Below are 14,613 nucleotides of genomic sequence, written 5' to 3' on the forward strand. Positions count from 1 at the left end.
TAAAAGGTTTGCCCAAAAATCAGTTTTTACGCTATCTCTTGAAAAAATCGGCTTTATTAACAAGGCACTGTGTGTGGGTTCGTGTGTGTGTGAAAAGCTTTTGTAAGTGAGCTAAGGGAGTGTCAAAACTCGAATGTCACTAATGAGCAAACCTTTAATTATTAAATCATGGGCTGTAGGTGCGTTTTTGGTTTGTATATTGGTGTTTTTGGTTCAATGTGTTAGTGTATTTTGAATAAATTGTTATGGAAATGGGAGAAATTGTAATAGAAATCAAAGAAATTGTAATAGAAAAGAGCAACTGCCAAAAAACAGGTGATCTCAGCTGATAGTGTTTTTATTTAGGAAACTGTACGATGGCTACAAGCTTCAAGTTTCCGTACTGATTCCCAGGGAAAGCAAAAGCTTGGCAGCACTGGCTGAGAATGTTTGCACAGGGTTGCTAAAAGTTTAAAACAAAACGTACTAAAACAACCTGCCAACACTGGTTTGAATTAACGCATCAGCCGGCCAGCTGTTCACGTAAACGTAGAGCAACAAGTATACGTTTTGTTTTGATAATTCTTTTTGCAAAATTAATAATCCTGTGTACTGTCTTTATAATCGTTGTCGGCTTTAATAAATTAATTTGTTAAAAAAATATAAGAAACTTTTTGCTTAACTATGTAGTCACTTTATTGTATTACATTTAAAATAAAACACTAAAAAATAGAATTTCATTCGTTTTAATATCGACAATAGACTACAAGTTTGGCTGTTGTAATGAATCGCTATACTGTAAATTCGCTGATAGGCGAGGGCTCTTTTGGGCGCGTATACAAAGCTATACGCAAAGAGGATGCACAAGTAGTAGCAATTAAGGTGATATCTAAGGTAAGTAGAATTAGCCAAATCCTTTATGCAGTAAACAGACGTTAATACATATACAAAAATTGTAAATCTTTAAAGCGTGGTCGCAGCAGCCGCGAGCTAAAGAATCTCCGTCGCGAATGTGAAATACAAGCGCATCTTAAGCACACAAATGTCATTGAAATGTTGGAGTCATTCGAAACAAAGAACGATTTGATTGTTGTAACAGAATTCGCCCCCATCGACCTGCATCGGTATCTTGCACGACACGGTGCTGTGCCAGAGGATAAAGCGCAGCGTCTCATTTGCCATTTAGTTTCAGCGCTTTATTATCTGCACTCGAATCGTATACTGCATAGAGATTTAAAACCACAAAATGTATTGCTCAATGAGGATTTGCATGCCAAGTTGTGCGACTTTGGTTTGGCACGCAACATGACTATGGGCACACACGTTTTGACTTCCATAAAAGGTACACCGTTGTACATGGCACCAGAGTTGTTAGCTGAGCAACCTTACGATCACCAAGCGGACTTATGGTCGCTGGGATGTATATCATATGAATGTCTGGCAGGTGCGCCTCCTTTCTGCACAACATCTATCTTGCACTTGGTGAAGCTGATCAAACATGAAGAGGTGAAGTGGCCAACCTTTTTAAGTAGCGACTGCCGGTCTTTTTTGCAGGTAATTAAAAAAAGTCACATATTAGTGCGCATTTTATACTAAAATAAATTTATTTGCAGGGTCTGTTGGAAAAAGATCCCTCATTGCGCATATCGTGGACAGAAATACTTTGTCATCAGTTTGTCGAAGGCAAACTCTTCATCTCGGGCATCAAGGCTAACAATTCACCATTCACAAATCCACAAAAACAAAAGATCTCAAGATGTTCTCGCAGCCAACGGTAGAATAATTTTTAAACGCGTATCGAATATCTTGTTTTACTAAATTACACTATCTTACATGCACTTCCAGCTCCAAAACGGACGATATCTCGAAGCAAGTTGCCTCAATGAGCCTCGCAAACGCTTCTCTTTGCACAAACGAAAATATGACTTCCTCACGTGACAGTATCAATGCAATACCGCCAAGCGATATTGAGAATCTCGAAACAGATGTTGAAGAGAACATTAACAATGTTACGGTTCCATTTGCTGATCAATCCTATAAGAATACTTCAGTTATCAAAAACCATGATGTCGATATCATTATACCTCATTTTAATATAGTAACGGAAGCTGCTGCTGCGGCGCCTGTAATTAATTCGCAAACCTGCTTTGTCAGCGGTAATACAAACATGATACTCAATCACATGAACGATAATTTTATGTATGCTGCAAACACAAATTCATCACCGCCACATCATCAGCCGCATCAGCAAAGTAAAAAATCGCCAACTGAAAGCACCAAATTGCAAGAAACACCTTTGGTTACCAATACAAATGTTAAGGCATCGCGCAGCAAAGATTTGGAAAAACGTAAGCTTAGTCAGAATTTGGATAATTTTTCGCTACGCTTGGGACAGGGCTTCGATTCCGAACCACGCAAAACTGTAGAGCGCAGAGATAAAGATAAGGATAAGGAAAAAGAACAAAAGTGTAACAAGAGTATAATGCATTCGGCAGATGAGAAGCGCAGCACTGGGTATACAACTTTTAAAATAACGAAAATTTAATATGTTAAAAGAACCTTTTATAGAAATTCACCACCATGTCTGCTTCCTGGCTGGGATTCATGTGACGAGTCGCAAAGTCCGCCTATTGAAAATGATGAGTGGTTGGCGTTTTTAAATCGCACAATGCAGGAAGTGCTGGACGGTGAAATGGACTCGTTGAAGCAACACAATTTGGTAAATACATTTATCGTTTGATTGAAAAAATGTAGCTTAAACCTACCGTTATTTTTTCTGCTGATCATTTCACCTCCCTTCTCTTTAGGTAAGCATCATAGTGGCGCCGTTACGCAATTCAAAAGCTATACCTAAAGTGGTGGATAGCGTTGCACAGCTCTTATCGTTGCCCTTTGTATCTGATGAGTCTCCATGCGTTATTGAGTTAATACAAAATGTAAGCCTATATTCATACTATACTCGCACCGTTCTAAGTAAAGTTTAAATAATTTTCGCATTGCTATAAGGTTTATATCGACGTAAAGCTCGTCCCAAATCTCATGTATGCTTCTAAATTGCTGATTTATCACAAAGGCACCGGCGATTCGAGCGCCTCGTTGACGCATTCACATGGAGGGCGTGCAGTGCGTTCCATGGCTGAACTTAATTGCGAAGAAATACGCACCATTTCGCGTCTGTACGAATTGATATGTCATCTAGTGCATTTGAAGCAGCAATTTCTCTCGCAGTTTTGTGATGCAGTTGCCATTTTGGCAGCGAATGAATTGCTGATTAATTTGTTGCAACATGGTAGGTAGAACAGCAATATATTTACAGTACGTACATACTGGCTACAAACGCTTGGTTTTCAGATTTCCGAAACGCGAACGCTGTGCGCATTTCGACTAATATATTGGGTCTGCTAATATGCGTATTGCGTGAGTTGCCAGAAAATGCGGATTTGGTGGAAAAAGTCATATTCAACAGCAAATTAAATATGGTGGCGTTGCTTGGCAATGCTGATGACTTGATACGCATGCGCATGTGTATGCTTTTTCGCTTGCTGGCGCGCTTTAGTCTGCGCGGTTTACAAAGTGTTTGGTGTACAGATATAAAAAAAGCAATTGAAGAGTTAGCAGACGATGACAATCTGGAATTGCGAGAGGTGAGCTTAAAACTGCAACGGCCTGCGCAAGATTTTCTTAAGTTTTTTTCGGATGAATACATTTTTAAAATCTTTATTTTTTTTTTTAACCACAGATCGCCGAAAGTACCTTGGAAGAATTGCGACACTTTACTTTCTACGGTTAAAATACAGATAAGAGGCATAAACTGCGCCTCGATCAAAAAAGAATTGAGATTTTAGTTTAAGTTACATCTTTCTATATTTTATATATTTTTTACAGTAATTTTTATAATTCCCATATGCGACAAAATGTACGAATTTACATTGAATTTACTTCCTTAACTTTTTTGTATGTTCCTCTGGACTATTTCGACTGAATAAACTGTTTTGAAAATAACCTAAAAGTTCATCTAAATATGAGCCCAGTTGATCAAAACTAAACAAGTAATCAACATTGCAGTCGTCTTTGTACATCTCATTCAACTTTGAAACATCCTTCTTAGAGAGACCCTTGCGTTGACCCAACGAAGCATAGGGATCCTAAAAAAGATTGTCAGAGGCAATGGAAAATATGTATACAATATAAAACTTAAGCATTTACCAATGGCTCTATGGTTGGCTTGCCATTTTTCGTGAACGCTTTCGAACTGTAATGCATAACACTCTGATAGTCATATTCAACGCCGAAATTTGTTATGTGTGTACGCGCATATTTATTAAAATTATGCGCATGTCCATCGAGTATATTCTCCCAATTGATTTTAACATATTCATCGCGTTCAGTCGAGCTCTGCTGGTGATAGAAGCCCAGTGCGTGCAGCAATTCGTGCACAATGACACCATGCGTAACGCAACGTGGCGTATTGAGGTTGAGAACCTATAGGTTAATAATATATGAATGCAAATTTTTTTTGACTGAGCCAGATAAAATTGTATTTTAAAATCATTTTGAAGTAATGTATAAACCTGTCCTCCTTGTCGACGCCCAACGCTGGACCAACAGCCGGAATAGTTGCCTTTAAATACTATCCAATTGGTATCGCCTTTTTCGTAGGGACGAAAACGGATGCAAGTTTTTTCATGGTATTCCTTGAAAGCCACCAAAATTACCATCATCTGCGTTTGATCTGTGGGGTAGTGGAGTGATAAACGTAATTTATGTGTGAAAATTGTGTTATTCAAATGTCTATGTTTATTTATATGTCTTATTTTTTAAATTTTTTGCTTAATCCGAGAATTTAACTTTTTTCCTCTTAGTGCTTCCAGATTTTTTTTTAAGTGAAATCGAGCTCTTCCTGTTTCCAATTTTGTATGCGAAACTAAACAATGTATGTTGGGTTAGGTCTGCTTAGGCTAGGCTAGGTGGTCGTCACCAGTTGGGAACACACTTTAACTTTATAGGGATTGATGAGTCAATTTCGATTTATGGAGAAGGCTAATATGAATACCTGAGGGCTTCTGAGGGCCGACTAAAATGTGTGTGCCAAGAAGATGTGAATCTAAACTCGTGAATTCCGATCGGACACTCTCCTCTCAGAACCCCCACCAAAACCGAGAGATGTGGCTTTGCAGGCATAAGAAGCTTCCTTGATCGTTCCCAATTCACCCTGGAGCAGAAGAACCTTGCGAGCTTAAAACTAATCACGAGTGAACCACAGATAATCGATAGCCTTCTGCTCGGGGGAAATCATTTCAAGGGCAAGGGCCAAAGTCCCTATGGCCTCGTACTCACAAAAGTTTAATTGAAAACTATTCCAACGCAGTTGGGAGAGAGGTTACAGACACTTCCTAGTCAGTTTTGAGCGCACTATCAGTTACACAACAGAGTGCTCTGATTACCGGTTGGCTATTAGAGTAAATTTGTTGGGAGTTCTCTCCGTATTTTGTGACTATCCCGATAATTCGGTTATTCGAATAGGGGTATTATTACTTAATAGATTCAATAATTTCGAGAACAATTTTACGAATCAGTTAATCATACTGTTTAGAATATCCGGATAATAAAATTAACGCATATTTACCGGATCTTATCGATATACATGAACGGATATCCGAATATAGGGATAGTCCCAGCGCTAGAATAGATGCATACCTCACTTACTAACGTCACATTCTTGAGCAGTGTTTGCCACACCTCTTTGATATCAGCCACTTCTGCCTAAAGAACGCTGGAAGCCCCAACACGATGTTAATGGAGAGCTTATAGCAGATGCAAAAGCAGGAGACATCCCTCTTCAAAAATATTTCCAAATGAAGCTTAGACCATTTTAAAATATTTAAATTAACTTGTTAATTAAATTGATTTTGAATTTCTAATCAGGTGGCAACCTTCATCAAAAATATTTCCAAAATAGAGCTTTCTTAGACCTCTCTCCTTTGATGCTCATATAAAATATTTAATTGAATTGATTAAATTAATTTTGACTTCCTAAATAGGTGGCAGCCCTCTTTGGAAATATCTTAGAAATAAAGCTTACTCCTTTGAAACCCATATTACATTGTTTAATTTAACATGCTAAATTAAATGATTTAGAATTCCCAAACAGGTGGAGTCCTCCGCAGAAATCTTTCCGAAATGAAACTTTCTCAAACCTCTGTTGATTTGGTTCTCATATCAAACAATTCACCAATTCAAGGTTGCCACTATCTTAAAAAATATCTAAAATGTTAATCCAGGTCATAAACTATCTGTGTGCCAAATTCCATTGAAATATGTCTAGTCGTTTTAGCGTGAAAGACCAATAATAATACCTATTAGTAGGATTTTCGTGTTTCAAGTTCGTTGCTTAAGTCTTTTGTATAGTAATCACTTTTGATATACATACATATGTACATACACCCAAAAGGTAATACAATGTAGTATTCATAGTGCAATAGACAGGTGAATTAATAAAACAGCTTTCTCGCTTTATTTTCTGGCATTCGGCTGCCTTATAGCCAAATTTTCAAGGCAAATTTTCAAATAAGGCTGTGTCAAAATCTCGCTTCCCGCTATAATTACTTCATTTAGAATAATTCCACCATGATTTATACGTATCTACCTACATACTATGTAGAGAATTTTAAATTGTATTGCACAGCTTTGTCTGCCTAATTTCTCTGTCACTTGCAATTCACATTTTGCTGTTTTTAGATTCCCACTTGGATTCAATTAAAATTTTTCGTATGTATGTACCAATATACTCACTAAAGTCATTACTATCAATATAGAATGGCACAGTCGCATCTGGCCAGGTAAACTTCTCGCGTAATAAACCATTTCGCAACCAATCGCGGTGCAGCATAATATCGCCCTCGAATAGACCGCAGTGCTCCCAGAGATTTGTGTCACTATCCTCTGTCCAAAATTCAAAAGCAGCATCTATAATGTAAACAAATTTTTGGGCTTTCAACTTAACTTCAAAAAAATGTTTCCTTAAATTTCAATAATACTGGATATTCATTTCTTATAATTGCGTTTGTCTTCCCATAGTTACCACATACTGTTGTGACGCCGCAGCATTTGCATGTTGGCACCCCAGCGTGGCGGTGGCGGTACTGCTGGTCGAAATACTTTCAGCGTCTGCGCCATCATGCTCCAGTATGAGCAAAGGTTAGCGCCAAAAATTAAAATTATTAAGTAATGTTTAAGCATTTTTTACCAACTAAATAGTATTTAGTCTATGAAAATATTTCATTTAAAAAATTTTGCACTACTGAAAGCGTAATTTCACGGCTGTTCGCGGCGAATGACAAATCTTTTATGCGTTCGACTTTACACTTCATTTACGCACCGAAGAAAGTGAAGTGAAACGCCCACAATTGCGGTGTTTCAATTATTCGAATCGACAAAATCAATTTTCAGTTTCACATAGCAAACATCCAAGTATGTATGTATGTATGTATATGGGTGTGTGGGTGGTGAGTATGCGACTGCCGTTCAGAATAAATGCCGAAGCAGTGTGGTGGTCGGCTAGGAAATTTCTGATTTCATTTATTGAAATTGAGTAATTTATGCAAAAAGTTGGGCGCACGTTTAGAATTTTTCGATTTCGATTGCTTTTGATTGGTCATTTGCATTGGTGTGTGGACGATGGGAATTAGATTTTGAGGTTATAAAATAGTGTCGTGCATTGCTTATAAAGTGCGTTTGAGTTTGGCGTACCTTGGGAGTGAGTTAAGTAGTGAGTTCGGCATATCGCACGTTTAATAATACATATGTATATGTATGTTCATACCCAGTAGAACTTGGGAGCATCGTACGATTGCTCGTCGAGTACTCCCTTGGGAGTATACGAATACTACCCATTGCTCCCTATGCTTCGGTGTATAACCATGTAATTTTGTATACTCTCTTTAACATTGTATGTCCTAGGAGGGCGAGTAATCCCTTTTGCCTCCTAAACGAGCAATCAGGGAGCACACACAAAAATAGCATCCCGTAAACCGTCACTCCGCGACGCCTGGTCAAAGCAACATCGCAAAAAATATATAAAAAAAGTTTTTTTCTTAACAGCGGTCGTCTCTCGGCAGGCAATGGCAAACCTCCGAATGCATTTCTGCCATAAATAACAGCAGAAATCAGAAATCTTAGTGACATTTCGAATAAACTTATTCAACGTAAGATCTACGGTCCTGTTTGCGTGGGCGAGTGGTAAGGCAGCCGATATAATGGCACGGGCAATCATCATTGGGCAATTAAAACGCCAGCCTACTCGGCTAAAGCAACGGAAACATCTGGCGATGAGCTGTGCGGCGGATTAAAAGAAATACAGCGGATCCACTGGCTCGGCCATATCGTACGAATGGACAGAACGATCCAGCTCTGAAAGTAAACAGCGCGGGTCGCGATGCTGGTAACAAAAGAAGATGAAGGCCTCCTCTGCGATGGAAAGACCAAGTGGATAAGAACTTGGCTTCAATTGCCATTTCCAATTGGCTACAGCTGGCATAGAAGAGAAACTACTGGCGTGCTTTTTTTGAACTCGCCCAGGATCGCTTAGGCGGTTACAGCGCCAAACAAGAAGAGGAGGAGGTTAGCACTCTCAAATGTACTTATGTATCTATACATATACATATATGTATGTATGTTTATATGTATGTTGTGTCAGCGACCCCATGACGTCGTAGCTGGCACATTTATGATCAACAAAACGAAGTTTGCATTACCACAAAACAAAACAAAAACAAAAAAAAAGCAATAAACAAGATACAGCATAGAAATAAAAGCAAAAATAGCTGGCATATGTGTACATACCTACATATATGAATGTACATACATACGTATGTGCAAGCACATATTTTTTTTATTCACAATTCGCTGCTTTTGTGGCAGAGGCATTCATTTGTTGTGGCGCGGCAATAGCTGGGCGACACTGTGGCAATGGCAGTGGCAACGGAAATCGCCACAACAGCTTTGGCGCATTGACCCACAACGCCAGCAAGTACGAGACGAATGTGAAGCGTGGAAAATGGTGAGGGGCGTAATGGGGATAAGCTATTGAGATGGCAGTGAAACTATCTTTGCTGGCATCTTACCTTCACCTACTTTTTCTCGAAGCTGCTGCAACAGCAACAACAACAATCTATTATGTAGGTATGTGGGTATGTATGTACATATTCAAATGGGGTTTTCCGCCAAGTCTTTGAATGGCAAGCTTTGCATTTATGCGCGCTCGCACATGTGTATGTATGTATGTATGTGTGTGCCTTTAATCTTTCCTCTATCTTTTACTTTGTCATTTGGCGTATAGTGAGGAAATTTATTATTTTCTTGGCTGAAGAGTTGCCTGTTTTTTTCCTTTTGGTAGCTTGCCGGTTGTTGTTGCAGTTGGTGCATATATACTTATACATATATGGTATAAAAGGTATAATAAATTGCTATTGCAATGTTGCGCCGGCTGACCGATTTGTGGGTTAAATGGTTGATTTGGTTGGCTTGTTGTTGTTGCTGCTGCTTGACTTGTCTTGGTTTGGCGCGCTTGAATGATGATCGTGCGTGAGTGAGTGTTTGATTGGCGGCTGGTTTGACCTAAATTTTGGCGAGAGAGAAAGATAAAAATGCATTGATTGCCGTTTTTGATTAGCGGGTAGTATTTATGTAGCTGTGACGGTGCTAGAAGGCCTCTTGCTTAGGAAGTGTGTGTGTGTGTGTGCATGTGTGGGAGTGAAACGGCAACTTAAGTTAAGAGCTGCATTTTTAAATTTTAAAATACTATAATGAATTTCAAATTAATTATGAATCTTTGCTTGAATTGAAAATCATAACTGTCTATTAGACTCCAGTTGGAGGTTGCTGTGTCGACCTCTTCATTGCTTTAATTTGAATCTTTCTGTCTTAAATTAACCTAATGCATATAATATTCGCTTAGAATGGTTACTTTTAATAAATCGTAAGAATTTATGGATGCCCACAGTCTGCCCGCCTGCCAGGCAACCAAGCATGCAATGGTGACTGGAACGAATTCTTGCTATCGCCAAGAGAGTATTGTGAAAGAGGTACATAGTTCCAAAGGCTTTCGATGTCTTCTTCGTCTCGGCAGCCATGAGAAAAGAGATTAGCCAATGCTGCCTTTGGGTTGGGATTTTGCTTTTGTTTTCTCGGCTATACTTTCCATAAACTTTAAATCATTCCAAATCAGGGACCGTAACAGTTACAACTTTTATAAAAAAAATCACTCTTTAACAATTATTTTTTGACTTTTATTTAATTACTCTTTAAATAACCGTTATTTCTGACTTTTATTTTATAAATCGAAAATAACAATTACTTTTTATTTTTATTTAAATAATCTGCAAATAACAGTTATTTTCGATTTTTAAATTAAATAACAGCTATCGAAGACTTTTATTTATAAAAGTCATAAATAAAAATCAGTCACTGATCTTTATTTTTTCAATCATACTTATAAAAGTCATTTGAATAAGTCGTAGTAAACTTTTGTTTTCCAACACCTTCTTAACTGCGAAAAATGTTAATGACTTTTATACGATTGATTTAAAAAATAAAAGTCGGTCACTGATTTATCTTAATGACTTTTAAAAGTAAAAGTTACAGACTGATTTTTATTGATGACTTTTATAAATAAAACTCTTCAATAACTGTTATCTAAGCCATATAATATAAAAATCAAAAATTATTGTTATTTTGGATTTCTAATATAAAAATCAAATATAATTGTTATTTTTTTAAATTTTGCATAAAACTTGAAAATAAAAATTAATTTTCAAATTTTTGAGTCTCGGTGCAAAACGAAATCGATTGGTATGTTTCACTTAGTTGTAGAACATTTCCTTCATAGCGAATTTTTCAATGACAGTTTTCATCAATAACTGTTATGTTCGGTCCCTGTTCCAAATACCTCTAAAAATTAGATGCAATAAATCAGTTGAATTATTGCTATCAACTGTCAGGCATTCGGTTCACCGCCTAAGCGATTTTGGCAGCAGTTTTCCTAGACTGTGTGATCACTTAAAATTGTTCAAGGGGGAGGCGGGACACTTATATACCTACCAAATCCCAGGTGTCCAGGCAACAATTGCTTGGCTATCTCTCTGCGAGATGTAAATTTGATGACATTAGAAATTTGGCACACGGTCGCTGCCCAAACGTTTCGTCGCCTAATTTCTCTAAATGCTCTTGGCGCGACTTCTATTCTTTTGGAGGTTTTTGACGACCAAAATTTGCGATAGCGGATAAAATTCTGGAAAAGGGCGTAGTTGAAAAGTTTTTTCAGATAGGGCATTTTCGAACTGGCTAGCGAGATAGGTCGCTCTTCCACTCAGCCGTCGATTTGCAACACATTAAATCAAACAATTTAAAGCGAACCACTTTGAAATGCAGCAAAAGTCACATTAATTTTGCACGATGAACATTTCCAATGCCATTTGCGCATTAACAAACAAATTATCTTACACTTGCGCCAGTTTTAAAACACCATAATTTCGTCGTTAGTAATTTGCTTGTGCCGATAACAGCACACAGCAGCAACTGCAAGCAAAACTAACAACCTGACATATCGCAATGCAATCGGTGAGGCTGCAAGTAGCGAGCTCTAAACATAGCATTTTACGAGCACCACGAGTTGGCATTACTTACAAGCTAGCAAAAGGAGGCTAGTCAACATTTAGTGGCCACTGTCGTTGTGAACCACCACCACCAACACCACCATCACAAAACCGGTCATGTTAGTTTCCTTCCGGAAGCAATTATTTTTCCCGCATTGGTGGCGCCAAGCTAACATTTTTGCTTCGGGTTGCATTTCACATTGCCATCGCATTTGGGCTTATGCTTTCTCCAGCCCCCCCTCTCTGATCCTTGAGCATACATATACATATACGTATGTATGCTATGCGATATTCATGGTCATGGTCACTATTGCACTGGGTCAGTTTGCTTTTGCTGCACTCGAACATACATAAATACAAGTGCTCATTGGCTTGGCATTTCAATGGCAAATGTATAATTTTCATTGGTTGTTGTTATTGTTTTTTGACAACGACTTTGATATTTTGTTATTGTTGTACACGAGAGATTGCTCAGACATTTTCCTCTACAATGCTTTTCTGGCTTTTCTTGCAGCTTCCTTTTATGCCAATTTTATGGTTTTTCTTCCAATTTACCAGCATTTGGTATTTGATTGGAATTCGAAGAAATTTCTGGTCTGTCAATTAAATTTGATGCGAGGTATTTCTACACTTGATTTCCTTTAACTTGTATGGAATTTGTTTGACTTGTTTTCTGTAATAATTGGTGAAATGTTTGTAAGCTATCCATGTTAATGTCAGGTAATAAATAGGAGCGAAGAGTGCGGCACACAATGGGGCTACAGCGGCCGAAACGAGTAAATAGTAAAAGGACTAGCGAGGTAGTTCTGGAAAAGCAATTACGCAGATTTGTTGCAGAATATCTAACTAACCCAAAAAAAAAAATAAAAAAGTGCAGCCTTGAAACGAGTTTAAAGAGAATGCAATGCAAAAAAAAAATTATTTATAAACAAATTTAAATTTTCTTGTAAGTAATTTAAACTAACTTTTCTACTAGTGCAGATATATAATAGGCAAATGTGAATGACGACTAGTTTTTTAATACGTATGTACATATATTTGTGGTAGAAAATAGTTTTTAATTTTTATTTAGCTACGAAAGTTCATAAGACAGTTTCACTTGAAAACCTACATAAACTTTTATGTTTAAAATTTTATAAAGGTATATTTAAAATGGTCCGAGAAAGGGCGCTGAAATCCTCGTAGTACAAATAAAAAAAACATTCCGATTGTTTGTCATATACGAAATGGTTCTAATTATGAAAAACTGCGAGTTCAACTCTAGTTATTATTTTTTATACATACGTATATACACTCTCAGTAAAATTTATTATATTTTTACTTTGTAGCTGAAAGGAAAAAAAAAACAACTCTGATATGTACACCAATTAATTAATATGCAATAAAAAGATACACAAAATGCAAATGCAAGAAGGTATAGCCATTTATGACTGGCGAATCTGTTATTCAGCTGCAGAACAGAAAATCCATTACTACTTTTGGCCATAGCTTATATGTGGACATCCCACTGTGCGTTATGAAGAAGACGAAATTTGGGTGAAAGTACAATTATTCGAATACCGTTGCTGCGTGAAAGTGGCCAAATTAAGAAAGACACTAGCGATTGTAAATTGAATTGTTATTAAAATTCTAATAGGCGGTTTCACGAAAGCAATTTGAGTAAAAATTATTACTATTTTTTTTTGAATTTAATATACAAACTGACAGAAAAGTAAGATGAAAGTATGTATATTGAAAAATAAGAAGTTCGCTGCTTAAGTCTTTCGATTGGAGAAAATTTCACTGTGAACAACTCGGTGAAAAATGTTCACACATATTTTTTATTCCCTTTGCAACAATAAAATACACTACAGAATAATAATTTTTAACCAGATAACCTGATAACCAGGTAGGTGTGAACAACCAACCACACTATTACACAAAACTCACGTTTAATTAATTAATTAACTTTGAAATGACGATTGCTTACTCGTGATAAGTCGTGAGTCTGGGGACTGTTTTAAAGAAAAAACCCAGAACAAAAGTTTGCATGTTGGCATGACAAATCGTTTCAGTGAGAACCACGATTGTTAATTCTAAGCCGGAAGAAGGCTGGATCATTTAAATTTCCAGATCGTTTATCATTAGGGTGAACTGTCCATTTATGGCACAATTTTTAATTTTCTGTGCAAGAAAAGTTCGTGTCTTAAGTCTTTCGTTTACTTAATTTGTATAATTACCTTTGAGTTCTTTTTTGATTAAATTTAATATTCAAACATTTCAAACTAACGAATGCTATGTGAAAAATATTCGCTTATTCTTCGCGAGTACTACATGAGAAAAATTGTTACCGTTTCGTTCGCTGTCAGTTCCTGAGACTTTAGTTCCCAAATTGTTCTTCGAGAGAAAGTTCCTTAGAATTTTGTTCCCGTTTTCTTCTTTGCCAAAAAATTCCAGAAAAAAAAATTGGGTTCGCTATCATGGTTTGAAGAAATGGAATTTTTTTTAAATCGCCAAAAATAATATGAATAAATTTCAATAATATGTCAACAGATTTCAAGTCATAATATTTTCGAATTTGTGTGATTAAAAAAAAAAATAAAACAAAATTTGGATATTGTTTTTTTAAAGACTTCGTGACTTCTTCCTTTCCGGAATTTTTCATATGAATTTTCACTTGTATCCGGCGTGTTGACTACACGCAATCAGTTTTTTTCTTGAAATACTTGGAGTAGCAAAAGCAATTTAACACTCACAAATTTTTAATTAAAAAAAGTTTTCCTAATTACTATTTCGCCCTAATATTTTTGAATGAAATTTTGTCACAAGATACATATGTATGTTTGCTGCTAGGTCTTCTAATCTTACCCTGTAACCTCAGCTTGAATACGCGGTATCGAAATTTCAACGCTATCCAACCTGAAATAGAGAAACAAGCGCCTATAATCAAACTTGCGAAAAAAAGGAACAGTCCAGCGCCTTCGTCTTGGTCTGCAGGCTGTAT

The 14,613-nt window shown here is 36.9% G+C and overlaps 2 protein-coding genes across 3 annotated transcripts in view; one reads left to right on the plus strand and one right to left on the minus strand.

The window, feature by feature from the left end:
* Nucleotides 1-519: 519 nt before the first annotated feature.
* On the plus strand, nucleotides 520-3,999 carry LOC118733082 (serine/threonine-protein kinase fused-like). Its single transcript, XM_036462281.1, has 9 exons — nucleotides 520-873; nucleotides 949-1,533; nucleotides 1,593-1,753; nucleotides 1,825-2,493; nucleotides 2,548-2,698; nucleotides 2,787-2,915; nucleotides 2,986-3,268; nucleotides 3,331-3,623; nucleotides 3,719-3,999. The coding sequence occupies exons 1-9, from the start codon at nucleotides 763-765 to the stop codon at nucleotides 3,767-3,769; spliced, it is 2,433 nt and encodes an 810-aa protein (XP_036318174.1). The 5' UTR covers nucleotides 520-762; the 3' UTR covers nucleotides 3,770-3,999.
* The window catches only part of LOC118733085 (zinc metalloproteinase nas-13-like), a 157,492-nt gene continuing 146,768 nt past the window's right edge, over nucleotides 3,890-14,613 (minus strand). Inside the window, exons 1-5 of one of the 2 annotated variants that reach the window (XM_036462289.1) lie at nucleotides 7,068-7,625; nucleotides 6,772-6,945; nucleotides 4,551-4,711; nucleotides 4,186-4,461; nucleotides 3,890-4,124 (exon numbers count right to left, since the gene is read on the minus strand). In XM_036462289.1, coding sequence (XP_036318182.1) covers nucleotides 3,915-4,124; nucleotides 4,186-4,461; nucleotides 4,551-4,711; nucleotides 6,772-6,945; nucleotides 7,068-7,218 — 972 coding nt within the window. In that variant the 5' untranslated portion in view covers nucleotides 7,219-7,625 and the 3' untranslated portion in view covers nucleotides 3,890-3,914. Of the gene's footprint in view, nucleotides 4,125-4,185; nucleotides 4,462-4,550; nucleotides 4,712-6,771; nucleotides 6,946-7,067; nucleotides 7,626-14,613 lie in introns of those variants that run through there. The other variant, XM_036462288.1, reaches the window with a different exon arrangement.

This window comes from Rhagoletis pomonella, unplaced genomic scaffold, assembly GCF_013731165.1.
Source record: "Rhagoletis pomonella isolate Grant_MI unplaced genomic scaffold, Rhpom_1.0 Rhpom_scaffold_00002, whole genome shotgun sequence".
Lineage (NCBI taxonomy): Eukaryota > Metazoa > Arthropoda > Insecta > Diptera > Tephritidae > Rhagoletis > Rhagoletis pomonella.

Coding starts and splice junctions, on each gene's coding strand:
- LOC118733082 (XM_036462281.1), top strand. CDS start 763: ATGAATCGCTATACTGTAAATTCGCTGATAGGCGAGGGCTCTTTTGGG. Junction 2,494..2,547: donor GATGAGAAGCGCAGCACTGG/GTATACAACTTT, acceptor AACCTTTTATAG/AAATTCACCACCATGTCTGC. Junction 3,269..3,330: donor GATTAATTTGTTGCAACATG/GTAGGTAGAACA, acceptor CTTGGTTTTCAG/ATTTCCGAAACGCGAACGCT.